This window comes from Saccostrea echinata, unplaced genomic scaffold, assembly GCF_033153115.1.
Source record: "Saccostrea echinata isolate AGI-Se365-2 ecotype Australia unplaced genomic scaffold, CSIRO_AGI_Sech_v1 ptg000009l, whole genome shotgun sequence".
Classification (NCBI taxonomy): domain Eukaryota; kingdom Metazoa; phylum Mollusca; class Bivalvia; order Ostreida; family Ostreidae; genus Saccostrea; species Saccostrea echinata.
The window spans coordinates 11,568,822-11,591,403 of NW_026889758.1; the positions used below are offsets into that span (position 1 = coordinate 11,568,822).

Below are 22,582 nucleotides of genomic sequence, written 5' to 3' on the forward strand. Positions count from 1 at the left end.
CATTACAATTCCAGGGTGTCCTGTTGTAATAACTCACACGAATTTCCTATTTGGTACATGTACGATACTGGAGTGTTCCGGTTAAACTCAGGTGAGTCCCCTCACTACAATTCCAGGGTGTCCTTTTATAATAACTCACATGAATTTCTTATTAGGTACGATACTGGAGTGTTCCGGTCTAACTCAGGTAATTCCCTCACTACAATTCCAGGGTATCCTTTTATAATAACTAACATGAATTTCTTATTAGGTACGATACTGGAGTGTTCCGGTCTAACTCAAGTAAGTTCCCTCACTACAATTCCAGGGTATCCTTTTATAATTACTCACATGAATTTCTCATATGGTACGATTCCGGAGTGTTCCAGTATAACTCAGGTGAGTCCCCTCACTACAATTCCAGGGTGTCCTTTTATAATAACTCACATGAATTTCTCATATGGTACGATTCCGGAGTGTTCCGGTATAACTCAGGTGAGTTCCCTCACTACAGTTCCAGGGTGTCCTTATATAATTACTCACATGAATTTCTTATTATGTACGACACCAGAGTGTTCCAGTATAACTCAGGTGAGTTCCCTCACTACAATTCCAGGGTGTCCTTTTATAATAACTCACATGAATTTCTTATTTGGTACGATTCCGGAGTGTTCCTGTATAACTCAGGTGAGTTCCCTTACTACAATTCCAAGGTGTCCTTTTATAACAACTCACATGAATTTCTTGTTTGGTACAGTTTCGGAGTGTTCCGTTATAACGCAGGTGAGTTCCCTTTTGCTCTAACCCTTTCCAATTAAAATATTTGTCCATGCAATATTCTTTGGAATTTCTACTGTCAAAGCGCAGAGGCATCATTTCTTTAAACTTATAAATTACTGTATAGAGGGTTATTTTCGCCTCGTGTTATTTTCGCCCTTTCACACTTGCAAACAGGTTTGCCCCGTTTCAAATTCGCCCAGTCATAGTTTTGTTTAAGAAATAATACTGTCTTCCTTTAATTCGCCCCGTTTTAAATTCGCCCAAATGAGGGTAGGGCGAAAGGGGCGAAAATAAAACGGGGGCGAAAATTTCCCTGTATACAGTACTGTACTGATGATTACTCACGTCTGTTTAGTGATTTTGACTAAATTTTTATCACAGTTCGATTGAAATCCAGAGGAGTAACAAATTTGGGGACTGTGGAAATTCGGACGGATGCTGGATGGGTCCAGGTTTGTGATGACGAGTGGGACAAGGAGGACGCACTTGTCGTGTGTCGGGAACAAAACTTCAACAATGGTACAGCTCTCACTAGGTCTAAACTCGGCAAGGTCTCCATTCACGACTCGATGCCAAAAGTTGCATTCAGGTTATACATTACCTATATCGCCTTGAAATCTTATTGTTAAAAAAATTAAGATGTTGTTTCAAATGAATTATGAACTTTGTCTGTTATCGATTAAAGATTAATCTCTACAGTTTTCTATAAAGTGGCGTTTGTTTTGCAGCAATTTTCACTGTAACGGTAACGAACCCTCACTTCTGAAATGCAAGCACCAGAACAAAACGGAGAGATGTAGCAATATGAAGAGAGCGTCGGCGATCTGTTTTAATGGCCCAATGAATGAAAGTAAGACAAACAAAATTCAGACTGTGTCTTTATGGTTATCTCTAACATGAATAAGGCATTTCATTCTTTCTTACATCTTAACAGCTTTCGACATCAGATTTGTCAAGACAAATAATAATTCAGTCAACACGGTGTGGGGAGAGATAAGTGTGCGCAGGCGCGGAGTCTGGGGTCAAGTTTGCGGGTCAGGAACCGACTGGGACGATGCTGCAGCCAATGTGTCCTGTCGCCAAATGGGCTTCCTTGGCGGAGTAGCTTACGGAACAGTCAACGAAACACTGCGACCTATCTGGATTACGAAGCTCAATTGCACAGGAAACGAAACGTCACTGGAGCAGTGTGTGAAAGATCCAGATTCCTGGGGTCATCCTGTGCACTCGTGTAGACCGGCTTATGCCCTTTGTTTCCGAAAAGGTATGGGCTTCTTGATGTACAAGCATCACAGATAAACCATTTTGCACATTTTTACAAACATGAATATACGCCTGGTATTAATAATATGCAATTTTCCACTTTTTTCAACAGGTATAAATGCCACTTTGGTAGATGGCGGTTCCTATTATGGCCGTGTTCAGATCTCATACGACGGTGTCACAGGCACGGTCTGCGACGATTCCTGGTCCTCTAGTGATGCTAGGGTGCTCTGCAAGTCTAAAGGGTATGCAGATGGGGAACCCATCTCCAACTCGTATTACGGCAAAGGGAGCGGCCCTATTATGATGAATGGACTGAGCTGTTACGGCTACGAGTCCTCTATATTCCAGTGTAGAAACGACGGCTGGATGACATATGACAATTCAGAGTGCAGTAATCATACAAAAGACGCCTCCGTAATTTGTTACAAAGACGGTAATGAAAATCCACAGTCATTTGTACATATCATTTAATTGCAACTTGCGGGATAAAATCATAAATTTTAAGCTCATTTCTTCGTTTGTATTTACAGTGGTATTTTTGAGCAAACAGTCCATAATTTAGAATTTTGTTTTTGTTAGTCCGATTATCTCGAGGTGACCACTCTCATGGCGTCGTCCAGATAATGGACCAATATTGGTCAGTTCTTTGTGGTGAGGGATTTACAGACAAAGATGCCAGAGTCATCTGTCGGGAGTTAGGATTCCAGTATGGACGAAATCTTCCGAAGGGAACGTTTGGAACATTTTACGGCAGATACTCTAGGCCAAACATAACATGTCATGGAAATGAAAGCAGCATTTTAGATTGTAAATACGATGAACTGAGAAGTTGTCAGAGGGAAAACTACCTTGGATATGCAGCTGTGTCTTGTTACAATGGAACCCTAAATAAAAGTAACTTTTTGAATGAAAATAAAAGCAAAATGATTTTAAGTTGCTTTAGTTGAGATTGTCTGATTAAGGGGAATCAGAACGTTGATCATACTCCGTGAATGACGTGCTTGAACGGATTTTTTCAGCATTGAAGCTGCGCTTGGAGAATGGTGCGTACGGCTATGAGAATCAGACTGGACGGGTGGCGGTGATGAAATACGGAATCTGGGGAAGGATTTGTCCCAGCGCTTGGGACGACAAGGATGCTGACGTGGTTTGTCGACAGTTGAGCTACACTGGTAAGAGAAAACAATTCATAGCTCACACATCCTCAAAATAAACAGTATTTAAATGTGCTTAATATGGCTTTTCTGTCCTCGACAACGATCAACCTCCACATAAATTTTAATTTGACCATATTTAGAAGCCTGACAAAATAAGTCTCTTAAATTAAGCTGCGTTGATTGATTTTAGGTGGTGTTGCATATCAGGAAACGTCCTCGGGGAGCGGTCCTTATTTTCTTGGGGAGGTGAACTGTAAGGGCAATGAGAGTCACCTGTTTAACTGCTCTATTGGTGTGGAGGAGTGTGATTCACAATATTCCATGGGATCTGCCGGGGTTCTCTGCTACAGACAGAGAAGTAAGTCATCTATTTTTTAAAAGTTCGACAATATCTATAATGTTTTATTGATTTATAGTTATTTTTCGTAAAACATTGTTCTCTACCTTCATTTTTAATTGTTTATAGTCGTCAAAATGATTTGCTAAAATATAAAAAGTGAAAAATATTTACATAATTATAAAATAAATAACGTTGGATAAATTGTTGTTTTTTTAAATAAATTGGAATATAGATGAATCAGGAGATCTTTGTCATAGTTTTCGTATCAAAATGTAAGACTTAACATTTATAGGGCTTCTAGCTGATTTGTTATGTATGAAAAACACTGTTTGTTTTGGTTAGATTTAATTTCTTTACACAATGACGTATAATAACTGACCTCTGACACTTTACAAAGATCCATAAATGACAGGGAAACTGAAGATTAATTACAGCGATTTACGTTTATTGCTTTATTTATTGGTTAATTTAGTTTAACTGAATTAACGAATAAACGAATATGTCTCTGCTGACTTATTAAAATTCAATTTGCTGAGAAATTCAACAGGTGTCTTTTGGGAAAACAAATTGCATAGTTTGTGAATTATTCGTTTACGAAGTCACTAGATATTATAACTGTTAGTATATTATCAATACACAATGGCTTTAACTCCAGTTATCGCTCTGGGTCATATCATGTTGAAATTTTTGACTTACTAGGTGGAGTAAATGCAAATTTTTCAACATGATTGTTAGTCAGGAAGATGAACTTAAAAGTGTAAAGGTCCTCTTAGGAACGCTCAGCACACTCAAAGAATGAGTGCAGACATCATATTAGCAGATACTACAGCATTATACACTCAAAGAGTGTTTGCAAATATCACATGAACAAGCACTTCTACATTATACACTCAAAGTGTGAGTACAGACATCATATTAACAGGTACTACTACATTATACACTCAAAGTGTGAGTACAGACATCATATTAACAGGTACTACTACATTATACACTCAAAGTGTGAGTACAAACATCATATTAACAGGTACTACTACCTTATACACTCAAAGTGTGAGTACAAACATCATATTAACAGGTACTACTACATTATACACTCAAAGTGTGGGTACAGACGTCATATTAACAGGTACTACTACATTATACACTCAAAGCATGAGTACAGACATCATATTAACAGGTACTACTACATTATACACTCAAAGTGTGAGTACAAACATCATATTAACAGGTACTACTACCTTATACACTCAAAGTGTGAGTACAAACATCATATTAACAGGTACTACTACATTATACACTCAAAGTGTGGGTACAGACATCATATTAACAGGTACTACTACATTATACACTCAAAGCATGAGTACAGACATCATATTAACAGGTACTACTACATTATACACTCAAAGTGTGAGTACAAACATCATATTAACAGGTACTACTACCTTATACACTCAAAGTGTGAGTACAAACATCATATTAACAGGTACTACTACATTATACACTCAAAGTGTGGGTACAGACGTCATATTAACAGGTACTACTACATTATACAATCAAAGTGTGGGTACAGACGTCACATTAACAGGTACTAATACATTATACACTCAAAGTGTGAGTACAGACATCATATTGACAGGTACTACTACATTATACACTCAAAGTGTGAGTACAAACATCATATTAACAGGTACTACTACATTATACACTCAAAGTGTGAGTACAGACGTCATATTAACAGGTACTACTACATTATACAATCAAAGTGTGGGTACAGACGTTACATTAACAGGTACTACTACATTATACAATCAAAGTGTGAGTACAAACATCATATTAACAGGTACTACTACATTATACACTCAAAGTGTGAGTACAAACATCATATTAACAGGTACTACTACATTATACACTCAAAGTGTGAGTACAAACATCATATTAACAGGTACTACTACATTATACACTCAAAGTGTGGGTACAGACATCATATTAACAGGTACTACTACATTATACACTCAAAGTGTGAGTACAAACATCATATTAACAGGTACTACTACATTATACACTCAAAGTGTGGGTACAGACGTCATATTAACAGGTACTACTACATTATACACTCAAAGTGTGAGTACAGACGTCACATTAACAGGTACTACTACATTATACACTCAAAGTGTGAGTACAGACGTCACATTAACAGGTACTACTACATTATACACTCAAAGTGTGAGTACAGACGTCACATTAACAGGTACTACTACATTATACACTCAAAGTGTGAGTACAAACATCATATTAACAGGTACTACTACATTATACACTCAAAGTGTGGGTACAAACATCATATTAACAGGTACTATTACATTATACACTCAAAGTGTGAGTACAAACATCATATTAACAGGTACTACTACATTATACACTCAAAGTGTGAGTACAAACATCATATTAACAGGTACTACTACATTATACACTCAAAGTGTGAGTACAAACATCATATTAACAGGTACTACTACATTATACAATCAAAGTGTGAGTACAAACATCATATTAATTAACAGGTACTACTACATTATACACTCAAAGTGTGGGTACAAACATCATATTAACAAGTACTCTTACATTTAAATTTAAAAAAAAAAAACAGGAGAAAACCACTTGATAAAATATTAAATGATACTTGAGAATTTTTTCCCCTAATAACCAGAAGATGTAGGCATACTTATCACATGAAGCTGTGTTTGATGAAAGAAATATTTATTATTACAGAAACCAGAACATGTAATGATACATGTGCCTTTATAGTTCAGCTCTGTCTGGTGAGGTGGACCCCCATCTATTATTACATACATATTTGATTACAAATATAACGATACTTGTCTTCTCAGAGCCGCAGCTCCGTCTGGTGGGCGGTACACACAACACTGGACGTCTAGAAATCATTATGGATGACGAAGTGGGAACAATATGTGACCAGGGCTGGTCACGTTATGACGCCACCGTGGCCTGTCGTCAGCTCGGTTTCACTGGCGGCGAATTCAGAAGGTATACAAAGACTGAAGGATTTACAGAAAAATATATCTACATCTGATTAAACACATCAGTTTATTACGGAAACGAGAAGAAAAATGTGTACTGATTAATTTTCTGGCATAAATTATTTATATAAAATTATATATTTTTAGCAAATTGCAAAGAATTAAACCATATGCAACATTTCACAGGAATAAGTGCCGCATTGACGATTTTATTAAAAAAAAAAAAAACAAAGCTAAGGTTGTTGCTAGTGCTATCCCGATTCCATTTGCTCGATTTGTGGAATTCAAGTCAATATTGAGAGATGTTACATCCAAACAGTCCACTTGTAAAACCATATACAGATTTACTGCAAAAACTGGGAAGGGTTCACAGAAAGAATTTTACACCACCATTTTCCAAGAATATAAGAGATTCATCCACACCTTGCTGTCTTAGATATCAGGATATAAAATAATTCAACGAAAATGATAGGCAGTATATCAATTTGTTAAAATGAACCAATAAATACTGCAAACTTAACGGAATACATAAATCCGTCAGGTTTTAAGTGTCTGAAAGATTTTATTATTTAAGATTTTTGTTTATTCCAAATGTAAATGACTTTTTTAAATATGTTAATTTGCCTTTTTTTTTCGCTTTTACGCATCACGTCATCGTAATGTGGCAATGCACTATTAGATTTTCTAGGGTTTAACTGAGCAGAATTTAAAAGCGGGGAAATATCAACTATAAGAAATCACTGGTCCTAAAAATAAATTCAGTCATCTATTAATTTAAGATTTGATTTTAGGTACAGGTATTTTATAGAAAGTGCGTCTTGGCGAAGTTCTGAGAATAATTTACTATTTATTAGTCCCCTACCGGTGAAACCGGAGGGGACTATAGGTTTACTCTGAGTCTGTCCGTCCGTCCGTCTGTCTGTCTGTCCCTCTGTCTGTCTGTCAGTCTGTCCCACTTGGTTTTCCGCACTTTTTTCCTGAACGCTTGCAGATATTGAGCTGATTTTTGGTATGTGAGTGTATCTTGATAAGTTACAGATCAAGTATGCATTTCGTTCCGCTTCATTGATTTTTGACGGAATTACGACCTTTTCAATTTTTAGGGGTTTTCCGCAATTTTCTTCTAAACGCTTGCAGATATTGAGCTGATTTTTGGTATGTGACTTTACCTTGATTAGTTATAGATCAAGTTTGCATTTCTTTCCACTTCATTGATTTTTGAAGGAATTATAGCATTTTCAATTTTTAACGGGAACCAGATTACACTTGCCGGTAGGGGACTGGTATTGCTAATGCAATACTCTCAGAATGCTTGTTCATGTACGTGCATAGCATTTTTATTCACAATCAAACGATAAACAGATTACAGATATTTCATGCACTGTTGAACACATCTACAACTATAAGACGCAGAATCTTCTGCTACTACGATGTGTAATGCTCCATAGTTACATGATGTGGGACACTGAAACATGCAATTGCAACTATGGAGATTCCGTACACTGTATTTGTTGTATCTTTCTCAAGTTAGAGAATGATAATATGTATGTATATAAAGCACAGGACAAATTAAGGAAAAAGGATACCTCATTACCTCCTTTGTAGTCTTGAAACGATACTGAAAACGAGCATATAGTAGCTGTGCTTTCTAAAGTATACTATATATCGGCAAAATTATTGGGGGGGGGGGGACACCCCCCGTGCCCCCCCTCCCCCGGTTCCTACGGCCATGGTATTACATAGATTTAAAAAAAATGCATTTATGAAACAATTTGACGTCTACATGCTTATCGAAATTTTTATATTGTCAGATGCTGGTGCCATTGTAAGAGCACTTTAAACAAGCTTACATTCCAAGATTTTCATGTGTATACTGCATGGAGGCTTACTCATTGTTCAGATCTGTACATAAATGCATCAGCTTATTATTGAGATAATACCTCATAAAGACAGACTGGAATCTTTAACTCTTAATTTTTAAATGACTTTTAGAGGATTACCTGGACCTAACGTGACGAAGTTCTTATCCAGCATGAACTGCTTTGGATCAGAGTCCAGTATATTTATGTGTAGAAATCCAGGCTGGAAGCAGAACATACCCACAGACTGTTTAGAACCCAACCGTAATGCCGGAGTGTTCTGTTATAATAATGGTGAGTTCCTTTCATACCATGAAATATGTTGGATGCCATAGATGGTGATGCCATGCATGATGACACGGTAATTTGCCTCTTTCACAAATGTTTTCACATCCACTGTTAATTAAGTTGATTGCCCAAAACGTTTAGGACAGATCTCGGTAAATTTTTAGGCAAAATATGTGCCCTTGGTCAGTTTTGGAGGGTTTTGAATTTTATCTTGTACGTGTATATAAACCCTCGTACACAACAAAAAGCACATCAAAGTTTTCTCTTTTTTTTCAATATTGTCTTCAATAGAGTGAAAATGATAAGATATTTGAATGCAGGATGATATCACATACACATATCGTATGTCATATATATATTTCAGTCCGTATAAGTAGCGGACAGACAGAAGATAACGCAACCACCGGGCAAGTAGAAATGTACGTGCGTGGTAACTGGGTAACGGTCTGCGCAGATGGGTTTGATGAAAATGACGCACAAGTCGTCTGTCGAGAGCTCGGATTTGGCAACAGCAAGACACTCGTTCCAGGGGCCTTTGGTTCCAAATACTACACTAACTCCATTCTCAACTTGAATTGCACTGGTACAGAAGCAACAGTTAAACAGTGTTCATTTACAGAAGGGACATGCGCACAGCGATCTTACAACTATGCCAGCGTCATATGCTCCAAGTATTCAATGGCGAGAGAACGTAAGGCATTTGAAATTTATAATCTTTATTTTAAAAGCTTTATTTTTTAATTTCAAAAAATGGTCCACTTTTTATCTTAGGTTTGATGTTCAATTAAAATAGAAAATGCTTTATCTCTGTCCCACAGAGGTAGATTTGTTGCCGAGAGAGGAATTTCCTGACACTCTGCTGGTTGAGAAGTTTGGAATACAGGGTACAATCTGTGCGGAAAATTGGGACGAAAAAGCTGCCACAGTTGCATGTCGACAGTTAGGCTACACCGGTGGTGTGCCGTTCGGACCTCGTTACTACAGCTCGCGAACTCCGATCTGGCTGTCAAGTGTTAACTGTACTGGTAAAGAAAAGAACATTAACGACTGTAGTAAAGCCGCAGCCCCTGTCAGTCAAACCTGCCTGTCCAGCAGACTCGCCGCAAGGGTATTCTGCTACAATGGAAATGGTAGTTCACTTATTCATCATTTAGACTATGGTTATATTTTTTTCCAAATAGTCTCGAGATTGAAAGGCAATTTCACGACTGGTAGTACACTTTGAAATATGTTTTTCCTTTTTAGGTTTTAGCATTCGTTTGGCTGGAACTGAGAACAGCTATAGTGGCCGTGTTGAGATCTCATATAATGGTGTCTGGGGAACAATCTGTGATTCTTACTGGAACAACAATGACGCCAGAGTTGTTTGTCGTCAGCTAGGCTTTGTTGATGGCGTCGCCCAGCCAAGGGGGAAATACGGCGAGGGAGAGGGTCCGTCGTGGCTGTACTATGTGCGGTGTGACGGTAATGAGAAGTCCATATGGGAATGCAGTAACAGCGGATGGAATGTGACCCATACCTCCTGCAGGACACACGAGTATGATGCTGGGGTTTATTGTACTGGACAAGGTAAAATACTTTTACATTCCCTTTGTTTTTAATCGAAAATCACTGTAAATGCTTTCTGGTGTAAATTTCGATTCTTATGCGCAAAAATATTTCTGTTAACAGTACGACTGGAACCTAACATCACCTTTGGTGCCGTAGAAATCTGGCAAGATACCCAGTACGCTTTAGTCTGTGCTGACGGTTTTGATGACACTGATGCCAAGGTTGTATGTCATTCCCTGGGGTACAGAAATGGCATTAGTATCTGTTGCTCAGTGTTTGGCGAGATGCCAGACTACGAAATATCCATTAATAACGTCCAATGTACCGGACAGGAATCCTCCATTCTGCAGTGTGACTACTCCAAGAATGCTGACGGATGTCGCAGCAAACGATACGCCTCCGTCGCCTGCTCAAACGCCGCCTCCAGCGGAGGTAAGAACATGGGGAAACATTTTAAGCAAGTTGGAAAATAACCTCTTGATCCAAAATGTTTTTGATATATGACAAGGGTCACGGTAAGGTTGCCAGGAATCCTGGTATTTAATATAAAACAATGCAGATAGAAAGCATCAAAACTCTGTCTCAGGATTCAAATGATACAGTGTATGTTGATATAATAAAATGTTTAAGAAATGTAGGTCTTGTCAGAGCACACGAGTATGATGCCGGGGTGTAAGGTAAGTTGTTCAATATTCTGGCCTTGTGAACGCAATGTACAAACTCAGTTTAAAATTTACCTCTAAGGATTTGTTGCAAGCCACAGTTTATTGTCCATTCAATTATTCAGATATAAAAATATAATGGATACTTACCCGAGGCTTGCGATGATGCTATCAGGGTACAAGAAGATCGGTATGACAGACTGATCAAAGGATAGACGACGGGTGAAGGTTCTAAAGAGTTGTTCTCCTTATCAAGTAACTCGAAAATAGGTTGTTTTCCTTATTACTCTTTCAGCATACGAACTTCGTCTGTCAGAGGATAACAAAGGTGTTGTACAGGTTCGACACCTCAACGTTTGGGGCTCCATCTGTTCGGACGGCTTCGACAACAAGGATGCAAAAGTTGTGTGTCGTGAATTGGGGTATCAGGACGGGTTTTCTTATTACGAGCACGATTTCACCCGTCGCCGCCTCAGCTTACCTTGGTTGTCTAATCTTAACTGTACAGGCAATGAAGGCTACATAGCTCGTTGTGGAAATATACGTTGGGGAAACGTAGGAAATTGCTCACAAGACACAAAGGCTGCGGTTTATTGCCTTGAAAACGCTAGTAAGTTTTTTTAAATAAAAGAAAAATGTTAAAACATTTTATTATATCCATGAATATTATAATTTGCCGATTTAATTTCATAAAATCTTTATTGAAATCTATTTTTTTTTTCTGGGGAGTGGGTGTAAGGCATTTGTTTACACAAAGTGAACCGCTTTTGAGTTTGATTAATTCAGCTTTCTAAAGCTTTGTTGGTAACCAATGCTTTTTGTACTTCAGACATCCCGATCCGTCTCATAAACGGCTCAAATACCTCCTCAGGTCGTGTGGAAATATCGATCAACAACCAGTGGGGAACTATCTGTGGATCGGGCTTTTGGGACGACGAAGATGCCACAGTTCTCTGTCGGATGTTGAACCACACCAGTGGTCGTGCTCTGCGGTACGGACAATTTGGTGCAGGCGATGGACCAATCTGGATCGCGTATCTTCGTTGTCAAGGAGACGAGGAATCCATCTTCAATTGTCCTATGTCATTTAACGAACAGCGCTCAACTTTAAGTGGGATGTTTATTCCAAGGGGCGGTAACCGACACATGTGTTTTTCCCATAACTCGGATGCAGCTGTTCAGTGTTACGATTCAGGTACGTATCTTCAAATTCAGCTTTGTATTTGATTTTAAGCTGCACTGACTACTGTTTAATTTTTTAAGATTTACTTGACTCTCTTTTTAAAGTCCGTCTTGTGGATTCTAAAGACGTTTTTTACGGTCGTCTGGAAATGTACGTAAACAAAACGTTCACTAGTGTTTGTGACGAAGGCTTCACAGACCGCTCTGCTAAAGTCGCCTGTAACATCCTGGGTTTCCCGTACGGCAAGAAGCAGTGCTGCTCAGCCCTAGGTCCACACCCAGTAGATGACATCACCGTGACTAACGTACAATGTCGTGGTACGGAGAGAAGCTTGGATCAGTGTTATCACCAGTCAACAGCTCACATCAAGTGTAGGAGTGGAAAATATGTCTCTGTGTATTGTTCGAAAGACCAGATTGTCTCAAAAGGTAACTCTTATGGTAATCGTGAAATGTCCCAACTCCATTTAATGTTGAATGACGTTACAGAGCATCATTCATATTATCTCTGACTTTACTCTTTAGATAAAACGGCGTAGATATAAATTGCTAGCCATGAGCTATAATTCAGTTATTTGAATTTAGAACTGAAGGTTAAAATCCGAGAGGAGGAGAAATATTATGGATCAGTGGAAGCGAACGAGTATGGCTTCTGGAGCCCCGTATGCAACGTGGACTGGGACGATCACGATGCAAACGTCACGTGCCGACAGATGAACTTTTATGGAGGCGTAGCATTTAGGGGTTAGTGTCAGATATAGTATCTGAAAAAAGCCCAGACGTTATTAGGTTACATATATTGATAACATTTTCATTGGTAACGGTGACTGTAAAGTTTTAAAATGCTACTTTGATTTCTCTACAATATACTGCTTATATACCACGTAGGTTCGTCAAGACTGACGACTCCTATATCTGTTGGGAGATTTAACTGTAGTGGTACAGAACAAAGGCTAAAGGATTGTCCACACAAGAAATTTGAAGAAGATCTTGGTTGTTCCGAAAAAATTGAAGGCCGCTTTACAAGAACATCTGCAGGCGTGTTATGTTATCAGGATCCAAGTGAGTACAAATTAGTTTTTGTTGAACAGTGTTGGTTTTTCTCTATTCTATCTAAATTTGCAGCATTTTTATGAAATTTTATTTAACAGATGGAGTGAAATTCCGCATTGCTGGAGACGGGAAGAGTGGCATTGTTGAAGTTTTGTTTAATGGGAAATGGGGGCGTGTCTGTAATCGGCGCTGGGACGACAAAGATGCACGAGTGTTCTGTCGATCGATAGGGCGTGGTTTTATTGACGGAGAGGCTGGGCCCGCTCCTGACAAGAGCAACACTGAGTATGTGTGGATTGACTACGTTGATTGTGAGGGAGATGAGAAGGGATTGTTACAGTGTAATCTACACTGGGACCCAGACTACTCTCAATGTCAAGACGCTACGGTTATTTGTATGGACAACGGTGAGAACGATGTCTTTAAAATATAGTGGTAATATAAGACAGTTCGAAGGAACCGCTCCATCGAACGAAAGTACTGCACTGAACATATTTTGCGTTTAAATTCTGAAGTTGTCTTGCATTATATGTAGTCTTAATTGGTCACAAACATGACATATTTAATTTTTAGTTCGCCTGGACAAGGGAGATAAACAGAGTCACGGTGTGGTACAGGTTTATATGGAAGATAACTGGGGAACTGTATGTGGTCATTTGTGGTCAGATGCCGACATACGTAAGTGCTTTATACATGTCACCACATTTACACTTCCTGTATTTTCTACAAAGCAAAGCATAGTAATAGTAAAATATATATTGGTGCTTAATTAGGCGTGACATGTAGACAGCTGGGATATGATCACGGATTGTCCGTCTGTTGTGGTGCCTACGGTTACAGTTATGACACAGGGGTCATTGACAAGGTCAACTGTACTGGAAATGAGAAAAGTCTTCTGAACTGTACAACACAACCACCTGTAGCCGCTTGCCACCAAGACTACGCTGCCGTGGCCTGTTACAATGGGCAACTTCCCTCAAATGATGGTAAATTTCCTCAATTTTCCCTCATTTCCACTTAAATGAAATTAGTTTTTAAAAATTAGCCATGGCAACACTTTTGAATACCAAGGGGGAGTATTTTCTTTTCAAAATCTTTTTTTTGCAGAATATAGCTTAGGAATATCTGGTTCAAGCAATAACTCCGGCTCTTTAGAAGTAACGTATCTCAACATTTCTGGTCGTATTTGTGCGGACGATTGGGACGAAAAAGATGCCACAGTAGCCTGTCGACAAATGGGTTACGTCAAAGGTAAAACTTCGCTATACCTTGACTCTCATGTATCCTTTTAATGCCCAAATACTTGGGGCATATAAATTTTGGCCTGTCCGTCTGTTTGTTTATCTATTAATCTATTTGTTCGCAAAATCTTTGATCTTGTTCATAACTTTTGAGTGGTTGGTGCTAGAGCTTTCATATTTCACTTGTGTAGTCCTTTTGACCAGACCTTTCTTTGGGTACAAAATATCCTCGGAATAAGACCCACTTTCGCAAAATTTTACCAGACTTTAACCTTGGCCATAACTTTTGAATGGTTGGTGTTAAGGCTTATATATATATCACGTGTATTTCATGTGGCCAGAATTTTCTTTGGGTACCAACATTTTTTTTCCCTTTGATCGTGACCTTGGAATAAGGTCAACTTTTGAAAAATTTAACTTTGTCCATAACTTTTGAACGGTTCGTGCTAGGGCTTTAGTATATAAATGTGCATTCCTTGTAACAAGACCGTCCTTTTGGATCCAAAATTTTGGACCTCCTGAACTTTTCTGAATGGCTTTCATATTTCACATGTATATCATTTGTGACAAGAACTTTCTTTGGGTATCATCTTTGAACTCTTGACCTCGACCTTTGAGTTTGACCTACATTTGAAAAACATTACCTTGAGCTGCCATATAGGGCATCAGTGTTTCACAAACATATCTTATTTTCTTTGTTACTCAGATCATTCAAGTGATGTTCTCTTATTAAAGGTTTGCCATACAAGCATAAGATACTCTTTGCCAAGGGAAGTCCAATATGGGCGACAAAGGTGAATTGTACTGGAAGTGAATACAAGCTTTCCCAGTGTCCAAACTTCACGCTCGGTCGTGTCAATGATTGCATCGAGAGATATGATGCTGGAGTTGTCTGTTATTCTACTGTTGGTAAGTTATAAAGTCTTTAAGTTCTTTGGGGATATCCCACTGGAAGATCTCTTTAATTTCATGTACATTATTTAGTAACAAAAACAAATTTCAAGGCCTTTAGATTCTCCAATCTTTTATTTATTATCATTTCTAATAAGATTTTTTTCTGAAGAATTCTGTCTTAATGGCTGTACATGCATGAATCGATCGATACTGCAATAATATTAGTAAAGCATTATAAACAGCTCTTTTTGAAAAAAAAATCTTTCAGCATTTCTGGTAATTATTATTTAATTTGTGTCCAGGGGTGAACTTCCGTTTGACGGGCGGAACCTCCTACTACGGGCGCGTGGAGATGGCGGTGGACGGTGTTTGGGGAACGATTTGCAAACGATTTTGGGACGATCCTGAGGCCACGGCGTTTTGTCGCTCCCTTGGGTTTAACACAGGCTTCCCATATCACAAGAATCCTGACCTCAAAGCTGACGATCATGTCCCTATATATGAACCTAACATGCATTGTAGGGGTCAGGAAAACTCTTTGCTGGATTGTCCACATGAAGGCTGGAAACGAAATTACTCTAAAGCGTGCGGATCTCATGAAATGGATGCAACAGTACATTGTTACAACACAAGTAAGGAATTTTGTATCATTTTGAAAATTTATTAATTTCCTCCGACACACGCCTAGGCATATGTATATCAGGGTTAATTTTATTTCCATTCTATTTTGAAACATAAATTCGACATTTTATAATTGGATTTTGTAAAAAGCCCAGGCTTTAGTTATTGTTTTTATACCCAATCCTTGGAAGGGTCTATATACCTTCATCACCTGCATACGGGGTATATATCTCTCAGCTGATTCGATACGCAAGGGCATGCTCTACGTATGTACAATTTCTAAAACGAGGTAAATTATTGACAAATAAGTTGATGAGATAAGAATATCAGCTGTCTCGTTTAAAGTCATCATTTCGTAAGTTCTATAGTCGATACAATGACCTTGTCAGCAAATACAATTTATCATTGAGTCAAATGCTGACTGACGTTTTTCATACTAATTGTTAAGCCATTATTTACACACTGAATTGTCGACGGATTTTTCCGTTATTTCCCGATCATGACAAGGAGCACACGGCGGGTGTGACCGGTCGGCAGGGGATGCTCACTCCTCCAAGGCACCTGATCCCACCTCTGATGTTTGGAGGTCCGTGTTTGCTCTGCTCCTATTTTGTATTGTTTTATGGACTTTTGAGCTTGAATACTGTTCGTTATCTCCATATATTTCATGAAATGGTGTTGCCTGTTCGTCGTCTGTAAGCTCCAAGTTCTGATTTTTGAACACTTTGAGACCAAGGATATTGAAACTTTGTCGGTAGATGTATCATATGGATGGCGTGGGTGCGTTGCCTTGAAAAAGGCCACGTTAACCTCTTTTTAAAAGTATACGAGAATGATTAGTGCAATCGTGTTCGGGCTGCATCTTGTACAGGATCACCAAATTTTTTCAGTGAAGACATCCATAGGAGGAAAGTATGCCACGATCCAAAAGAAGGTCATGTTACCATTATCGGTAAAATATATGGTTATAGAGAAATCATGTCTCGATCATATCTTGTTTTGTCATGAGGCACTTTTCAGTTGATTGATCCAGGGAAGATGTGTAGGTTAAGTCAATTTTTTTTTTGATAGCTACATTTCCTTACGTTTCGAATGCTGGTAATAAAATGGACAGTTATTGAGAACAGCACACAAAACTAAAGGAGAAATATTTTTTTATTATGCTGTTATATCTGTTTTACTGTACAATTCTTTGCATTTTTAACATCAGAAGAACTTGACATATTAAATAAGTATGTTTTCAGGTTTTGCTAATGAAAATCTGTCCTTTCTCAAGTTGAAGTTAAATCTAATTCGTAATCCTATTTCTGAAAGTATGTAAATACACTGTATAGATTCCTTCAATTCTGATAATTACGCTTAAAAGTGCTTTGTACATGAAACGGACAAAAGATTGGACTTCATGGCACTGACTACATTTCTTGTCTATGAAAGATAGGGCAAAGAAGACGATTGTTTAAAAAAACAATATGGGGAGGGTGATCTGCATCTCCTAAAGGAGTTTTCCCACTTGGAACATGCTTGAATGCCTTTATTATATTATACAATGACCTCCTCCTAGTTAAATAAAGATTAATATCTGAATTCATATGTCAAAAGAAGATGAATTGACATCCTTAGTATTCAATTTCTGTCTGTTTGAAGTTCATTTACTCTTTCTGACAGGCGTATAATGCACATTAGCTGTGTTCTTCAAGGTATAGGTTTCACGGAGAAATGTTGGAATTATATTTGATACAATTAAGGAAAAGCATAGGTCCAAAATACAACTAAAAAATAGAAATATCATAGACATTCACCCAGTAAGTAAAGCTACATGCTGTTTAACCTTGGAACTAATTGACTCTGAAATGGTAGAGCAAAGTCGCCATTTAAGCATCTTGTTTCTGCTTTAAGTCAAACTAGATACAGGCATCGGAATAGAAACAAAGCATGGACCAGTGATGTACTACTACAACGATACCTGGAGCCTGATCTGTGACAAGAACTTTGACGACATGTCTGCCCGCATTGTATGTAAGGAGCTGGGATTCGTCGAGGGCAAGGCTGTTTGCTGTTCAGCTTACGGTAAAACGTTTGACCCGATTCTGACTGGGAAATCCCTGAAATGCCGAGGCAGAGAGAGTTCCATCACCGAGTGTCTGACGGACGCGCCATGTGACGCCTACGACACGTACGCGTCAGTGATGTGTTTCACCCCAGAGGACCTCAGAAATGAAACTCTTATGACAGGAAGTATGAATATATTCTAGTTTTCCTACATGAATCTTAGTAAACAGTTAAGGAATTGGGATAGTATGTAATAAGTTCATTATCGAGCAAAACAGATGTAAAGTATATTTCTATGGATGAGATACGGATCTGCATAAGATTCAATTAGGGAAGAGCGTTCTTTATTTATCTGGAAAATGACACATATTGTTAAATGATTTTATGAACAGAGGACCCCATCATAACATGGAAAATTATTTATTGTCAAAATTTCATTTCCACTTTACATTCCAGAGTTGACATTTGGATTTGTAAATCCGGATGATTCCAGCGGTCCCCCGTCGTCGGTATCTAGTATAGGTGGCGTAGTGGCTGTTTCACAGTATAATGTCACCGGAAGAGTCTCCAGCCGCCACTGGGATGATAAAGAAGCGGGGATCTTCTGTCGAAACCTGGGGGCGCGTTACGGTCTCGCCTACCAGACCTCTCGCAACCCTATTCGATCAGATCCAGTCTTCTTTGTTAGTGACTTTAACTGTACTGGAAAAGAGATGTCGTTAGAGCAGTGTAAATTTCATGGCCGTTTGGAACTCGGAAACAGTTCAATGGCTAACGCTGCTGCTGCACTATGTTATAATGAATCAGGTAAACCTTGAATATAACTATAGTAGTTATTTCTTTGGAAGGGAAAATTTCCATTATGAATAATTTAAGGAAAAAGACGTATTCTTTTTTTTTTTAGGAATTAACTACACCATTGCCAATGGCGGTAAGAACTACGGTCGTGTTGAGTTGGCCTTTAACAATCAATGGGGAACAATTTGTGATCTTTCCTGGGATGATAAGGACGCCGGAGTCTTCTGTCGAATGATGAACTTTTCTGATGGGTACGCCATCTCTGGTGCCGAGTTTGGGGAGGGTGAAGGACCGGTATGGCTCAGTCATCTGGCCTGTACTGGTGAAGAAAAGTGGATTCATGCCTGTGCACACAGGGGATTTAGCGACGAAGTGGTCACTACCGGGTGGAAAAAATGCACTTCTCACAAAGATGACGCAGGAGTTTTCTGTGTCAACAAATGTAAGTTTCGTTACATTGTCTCTAAATGGTGAAAGAGGATTGTTTCCAACGGTATATATATTAATATTCATAAAATTTGTTTTACTTCACCAGTGAGACTGAACCTTGGCTATAAGGCCTCTATGGGAGCGGTGGAAATTTACCATCAAAATGAATGGATGACAGTTTGTGATGACGGGTTTAATGGACTGACAGCACGTGTCGTCTGCCAAACTTTGGGATACAAAGAGGGAACAGTGGTGCTAGGATCTGCCTTTGGAGATACGGATAGTCCAATCAGAGTGCGCCGTATCGACTGTGGCGGCAACGAAAAAGACTTGTTCAACTGCAACTTTGAATTCACGGATAAAGATGTATGTAAAAAGTATATTTCGGTATACTGTAGCAACACTCGGATTTACAATACAGGTAATGTAACAAGGTGGGAAATAAATTTGCAATAACATATGGTTCAATATATCAGAAAAGTGTGGATTTTTTTTTAAAATTTCAATACTACAGGATTTAACTTGACGCTGGACCTTGACGATGTTCATACCGATACGCACGGTGAGGTAATGATCAACATGAACGGAATATGGGGCAGCATTTGTATGAAAGGATGGAGCAGAAATGAAGCCCAAGTGGTGTGTAAGAGCTTAGGGTTCACAGGGGGAGTGCCATATCTTGTGCCTTCTAACGAGAATTATAAACGCCCCATTTTGATGAGTGATGTGCGGTGTTCTGGGTTGGAATCCAGCCTGAAACAGTGTAAATATAATGAATGGTATCAGGGGAGCAGCTGTAACTACGAAGACAACCGAGCAGGAGTTCTTTGTTTTACACAGCAAAGTATGTAAAGTACAAGGTCTATATACATAAAGGTGATATACATTTAATAGCATACGGATGATTTATTAGGAAACAGGAATTGATAGGGAAAAATACAGAAAATATGATTGTATTTTATGTTTTAATTTGCAAGAAATTTGCTTTTTATAGACGGCATTCAATACCGATTAAGAAACTCTTCCCACGCAGACAGGGGGCGTGCTGAGATCGTGTATGATGGGAAGACAGGGGGTATCTGTAACTTCCTGTGGGACTCCAGGGACGCATCTGTGTTCTGCAGAAATTTAGGTCAGATTTTGCTTAATATGCTTTTTAAAACAACACAATAGCAATCGCTTTTGATTGTATTTTTGAAGAACAAAGGGTTTTTTTGCATTTCTACCCTAAGTATTTGAAAGCACTTTACTCGACTTGAGTAGTTCATATTTTCATTCAATTTTTACAGGTTACGCGGACGGCATTGAGATTGAAGGAGGACAATTTGGTAACCCTGACGATGTCCTATGGTTTACTCGAGTAGGCTGTACTGGTGACGAGGATGAGCTGATGAAATGTGACCATTCAGGCTTTAATAGCTCGGGTAAGGTTGAGTCGACGTACGAACGACTCTGCAGAAGACGGACGAGAGACGCTGCAGCCTGGTGCTTCAGACAAAAAGTCGGTGAGTAGTGTTCGAAATACTAGTATCCTCAACATGTTGTCATCTCAACTGAGAGACGGTTGCAATTAATGTATGTTTTAGAATTTATGAGATTGAGGTATGAATGAATCTTTGCATAATGGTTATGAATTATACATTGCTATTCACAGAAATAACCAAAGTAAGGTTAGCAGGTGCCACCGCTGGTGAGAAGAATATGGGTCGTGTGGAGGTGTTTGTTGCTGGTCCCAATGAGTGGGGAACTGTATGTGATGATTACTGGGACGACCGTGATGCTACTGTCGTCTGCCAAAGTCTGGGTTATGAGAATGGAATCAAGAAAAAACGAGGCGTGTTTGGGCGTGGATCTGGTCCAATATGGTTAGACAATGTGGACTGTGTTGGAACTGAGGAGGGAATTCACAAATGTCGTCATAACGGCATAAACATACAGAACTGTAATCACGGAGAGGATGCTGGTGTCATTTGTTCAGGTATGTTCCTTTTCTATAATTTTCCTCCAGTTCTTAACAGACCCACGTGTTTTTATCTGTTCAAATCTTTTCTTTTCAATTCAAGTCGTCATGAAATGTTAAATATTTTCAGGTTTATTAAAGAGCTCGGAGCCACAATCTATGAGTGCAAGTGATAGTTCTGTTGTGATTGCTGTTACAGTCCCTATTATTATTCTTCTTGTGACAATCCTAGCCATTCTTAGTGGTTGTTATTGGTATCACACAAGGAGACGTGATGACGGTATGAAAACTGTGCTCGTGGATAGTGAAGTCACTGAAACTAATGAATCCGGGGCTTCAACTTCCGCTTCCGACTCGACAGGGAGGGTAACTCTGTCTAAACTTAAAGCTACTTTCTCGAAACCAAAGGAAAATAGAACGAAAGGTTTAGGAAATCCAAACTATGCCGGGTTTCAAGCACACACGCCCGGCGAATCGACGACATAGATATTCTGATCTATCATCAGGAATACAGGTGTGGATCAATCATAATAGGCCAAGAAGTGGATGAAAGTTTCGTGTGGAAGGAAATTTAGACACAAATTCATCTCTTTACAGACAGCATCGTGCAGTTGTAAATAAAATGTGTACATTTATATCATTGTGTCAGTGCTAATCTTCCGTGTTTCTCTCTTGTTTGGATGTGTGTTTTATTTTTCTATATTTATAACATTAAAGTATTATATGATATTTCGTTTTATATGTTTATACCTACATTTGCCAATGTTTTGTCAATGATAACCATATACTAGTAAGTAAAATTTAGGGTTTTACCTTTATAACGAGATCACATGACGTCAAAAGTTGGGTACAAATCATACAGCTCCGAAAACTTTTTTAACCTAAAATACCTTTGGGATCTAATTAAATGCACATTTTGGAAATAAAAACATATCTACTAAGCAAAGGCGTAAAGAAAAGTTTGATGAATTTTGCAATTTCAGTAACGTTTTGATATTCATGATTGATACTTTACTTTGTACGTGTCGTACTTGGTTGCTCCCCTCTGTGCACACATAACAGCCGAAATGCAATTAGGTATGTTATTAACTAAGTTTTCACGGAACGATTTTAATTGAGTACCATTCTTGCTGAAGTTTCTTCAGCATGTCTTTTTATTCACTGACATGTTTCTACCAAATTATTTATATTCCACCTTAAAATTTCCCTAAATTGCTTTAGATTGAATCTTTATTGGGAGCGTTTCCCGACCGCTTTAATATAGATAATGCAATGCATTCGAGCACATCTCTTGTGCTCATCAGAAGATTCTGAAAGATTCTCACCCCTCTTGTGCTCATCAGAAGATTCTGAAAGATTCTCCCATCAAAAAGATTTGCATGTATTATAAAACATGCAGCATGCCATAACTCGAAAAGCACAGGAAAATCTCTCAAAA

The 22,582-nt window shown here is 38.6% G+C and overlaps 1 protein-coding gene across 1 annotated transcript in view; it reads left to right on the forward strand.

The window, feature by feature from the left end:
- Positions 1-21,873, forward strand: part of LOC133181775 (deleted in malignant brain tumors 1 protein-like) — a 30,468-nt gene extending 8,595 nt beyond the window's left edge. Inside the window, exons 4-36 of the mRNA XM_061316364.1 lie at positions 1,141-1,348; positions 1,488-1,609; positions 1,694-2,023; positions 2,135-2,458; positions 2,605-2,919; positions 3,045-3,197; positions 3,373-3,540; positions 6,408-6,564; positions 8,550-8,710; positions 9,069-9,395; positions 9,523-9,834; positions 9,950-10,273; positions 10,376-10,687; positions 11,213-11,527; positions 11,747-12,112; positions 12,205-12,528; positions 12,685-12,843; positions 12,988-13,161; positions 13,251-13,559; positions 13,726-13,830; positions 13,926-14,138; positions 14,260-14,403; positions 15,129-15,302; positions 15,590-15,919; positions 17,805-18,143; positions 18,414-18,764; positions 18,862-19,197; positions 19,291-19,605; positions 19,699-20,028; positions 20,179-20,316; positions 20,474-20,689; positions 20,839-21,162; positions 21,275-21,873. Coding sequence (XP_061172348.1) covers positions 1,141-1,348; positions 1,488-1,609; positions 1,694-2,023; positions 2,135-2,458; positions 2,605-2,919; positions 3,045-3,197; positions 3,373-3,540; positions 6,408-6,564; positions 8,550-8,710; positions 9,069-9,395; positions 9,523-9,834; positions 9,950-10,273; positions 10,376-10,687; positions 11,213-11,527; positions 11,747-12,112; positions 12,205-12,528; positions 12,685-12,843; positions 12,988-13,161; positions 13,251-13,559; positions 13,726-13,830; positions 13,926-14,138; positions 14,260-14,403; positions 15,129-15,302; positions 15,590-15,919; positions 17,805-18,143; positions 18,414-18,764; positions 18,862-19,197; positions 19,291-19,605; positions 19,699-20,028; positions 20,179-20,316; positions 20,474-20,689; positions 20,839-21,162; positions 21,275-21,630 — 8,531 coding nt within the window. The 3' untranslated portion in view covers positions 21,631-21,873. The remainder of the gene's footprint in view (positions 1-1,140; positions 1,349-1,487; positions 1,610-1,693; positions 2,024-2,134; positions 2,459-2,604; positions 2,920-3,044; positions 3,198-3,372; positions 3,541-6,407; positions 6,565-8,549; positions 8,711-9,068; positions 9,396-9,522; positions 9,835-9,949; positions 10,274-10,375; positions 10,688-11,212; positions 11,528-11,746; positions 12,113-12,204; positions 12,529-12,684; positions 12,844-12,987; positions 13,162-13,250; positions 13,560-13,725; positions 13,831-13,925; positions 14,139-14,259; positions 14,404-15,128; positions 15,303-15,589; positions 15,920-17,804; positions 18,144-18,413; positions 18,765-18,861; positions 19,198-19,290; positions 19,606-19,698; positions 20,029-20,178; positions 20,317-20,473; positions 20,690-20,838; positions 21,163-21,274) is intronic.
- Positions 21,874-22,582: the final 709 nt, after the last annotated feature.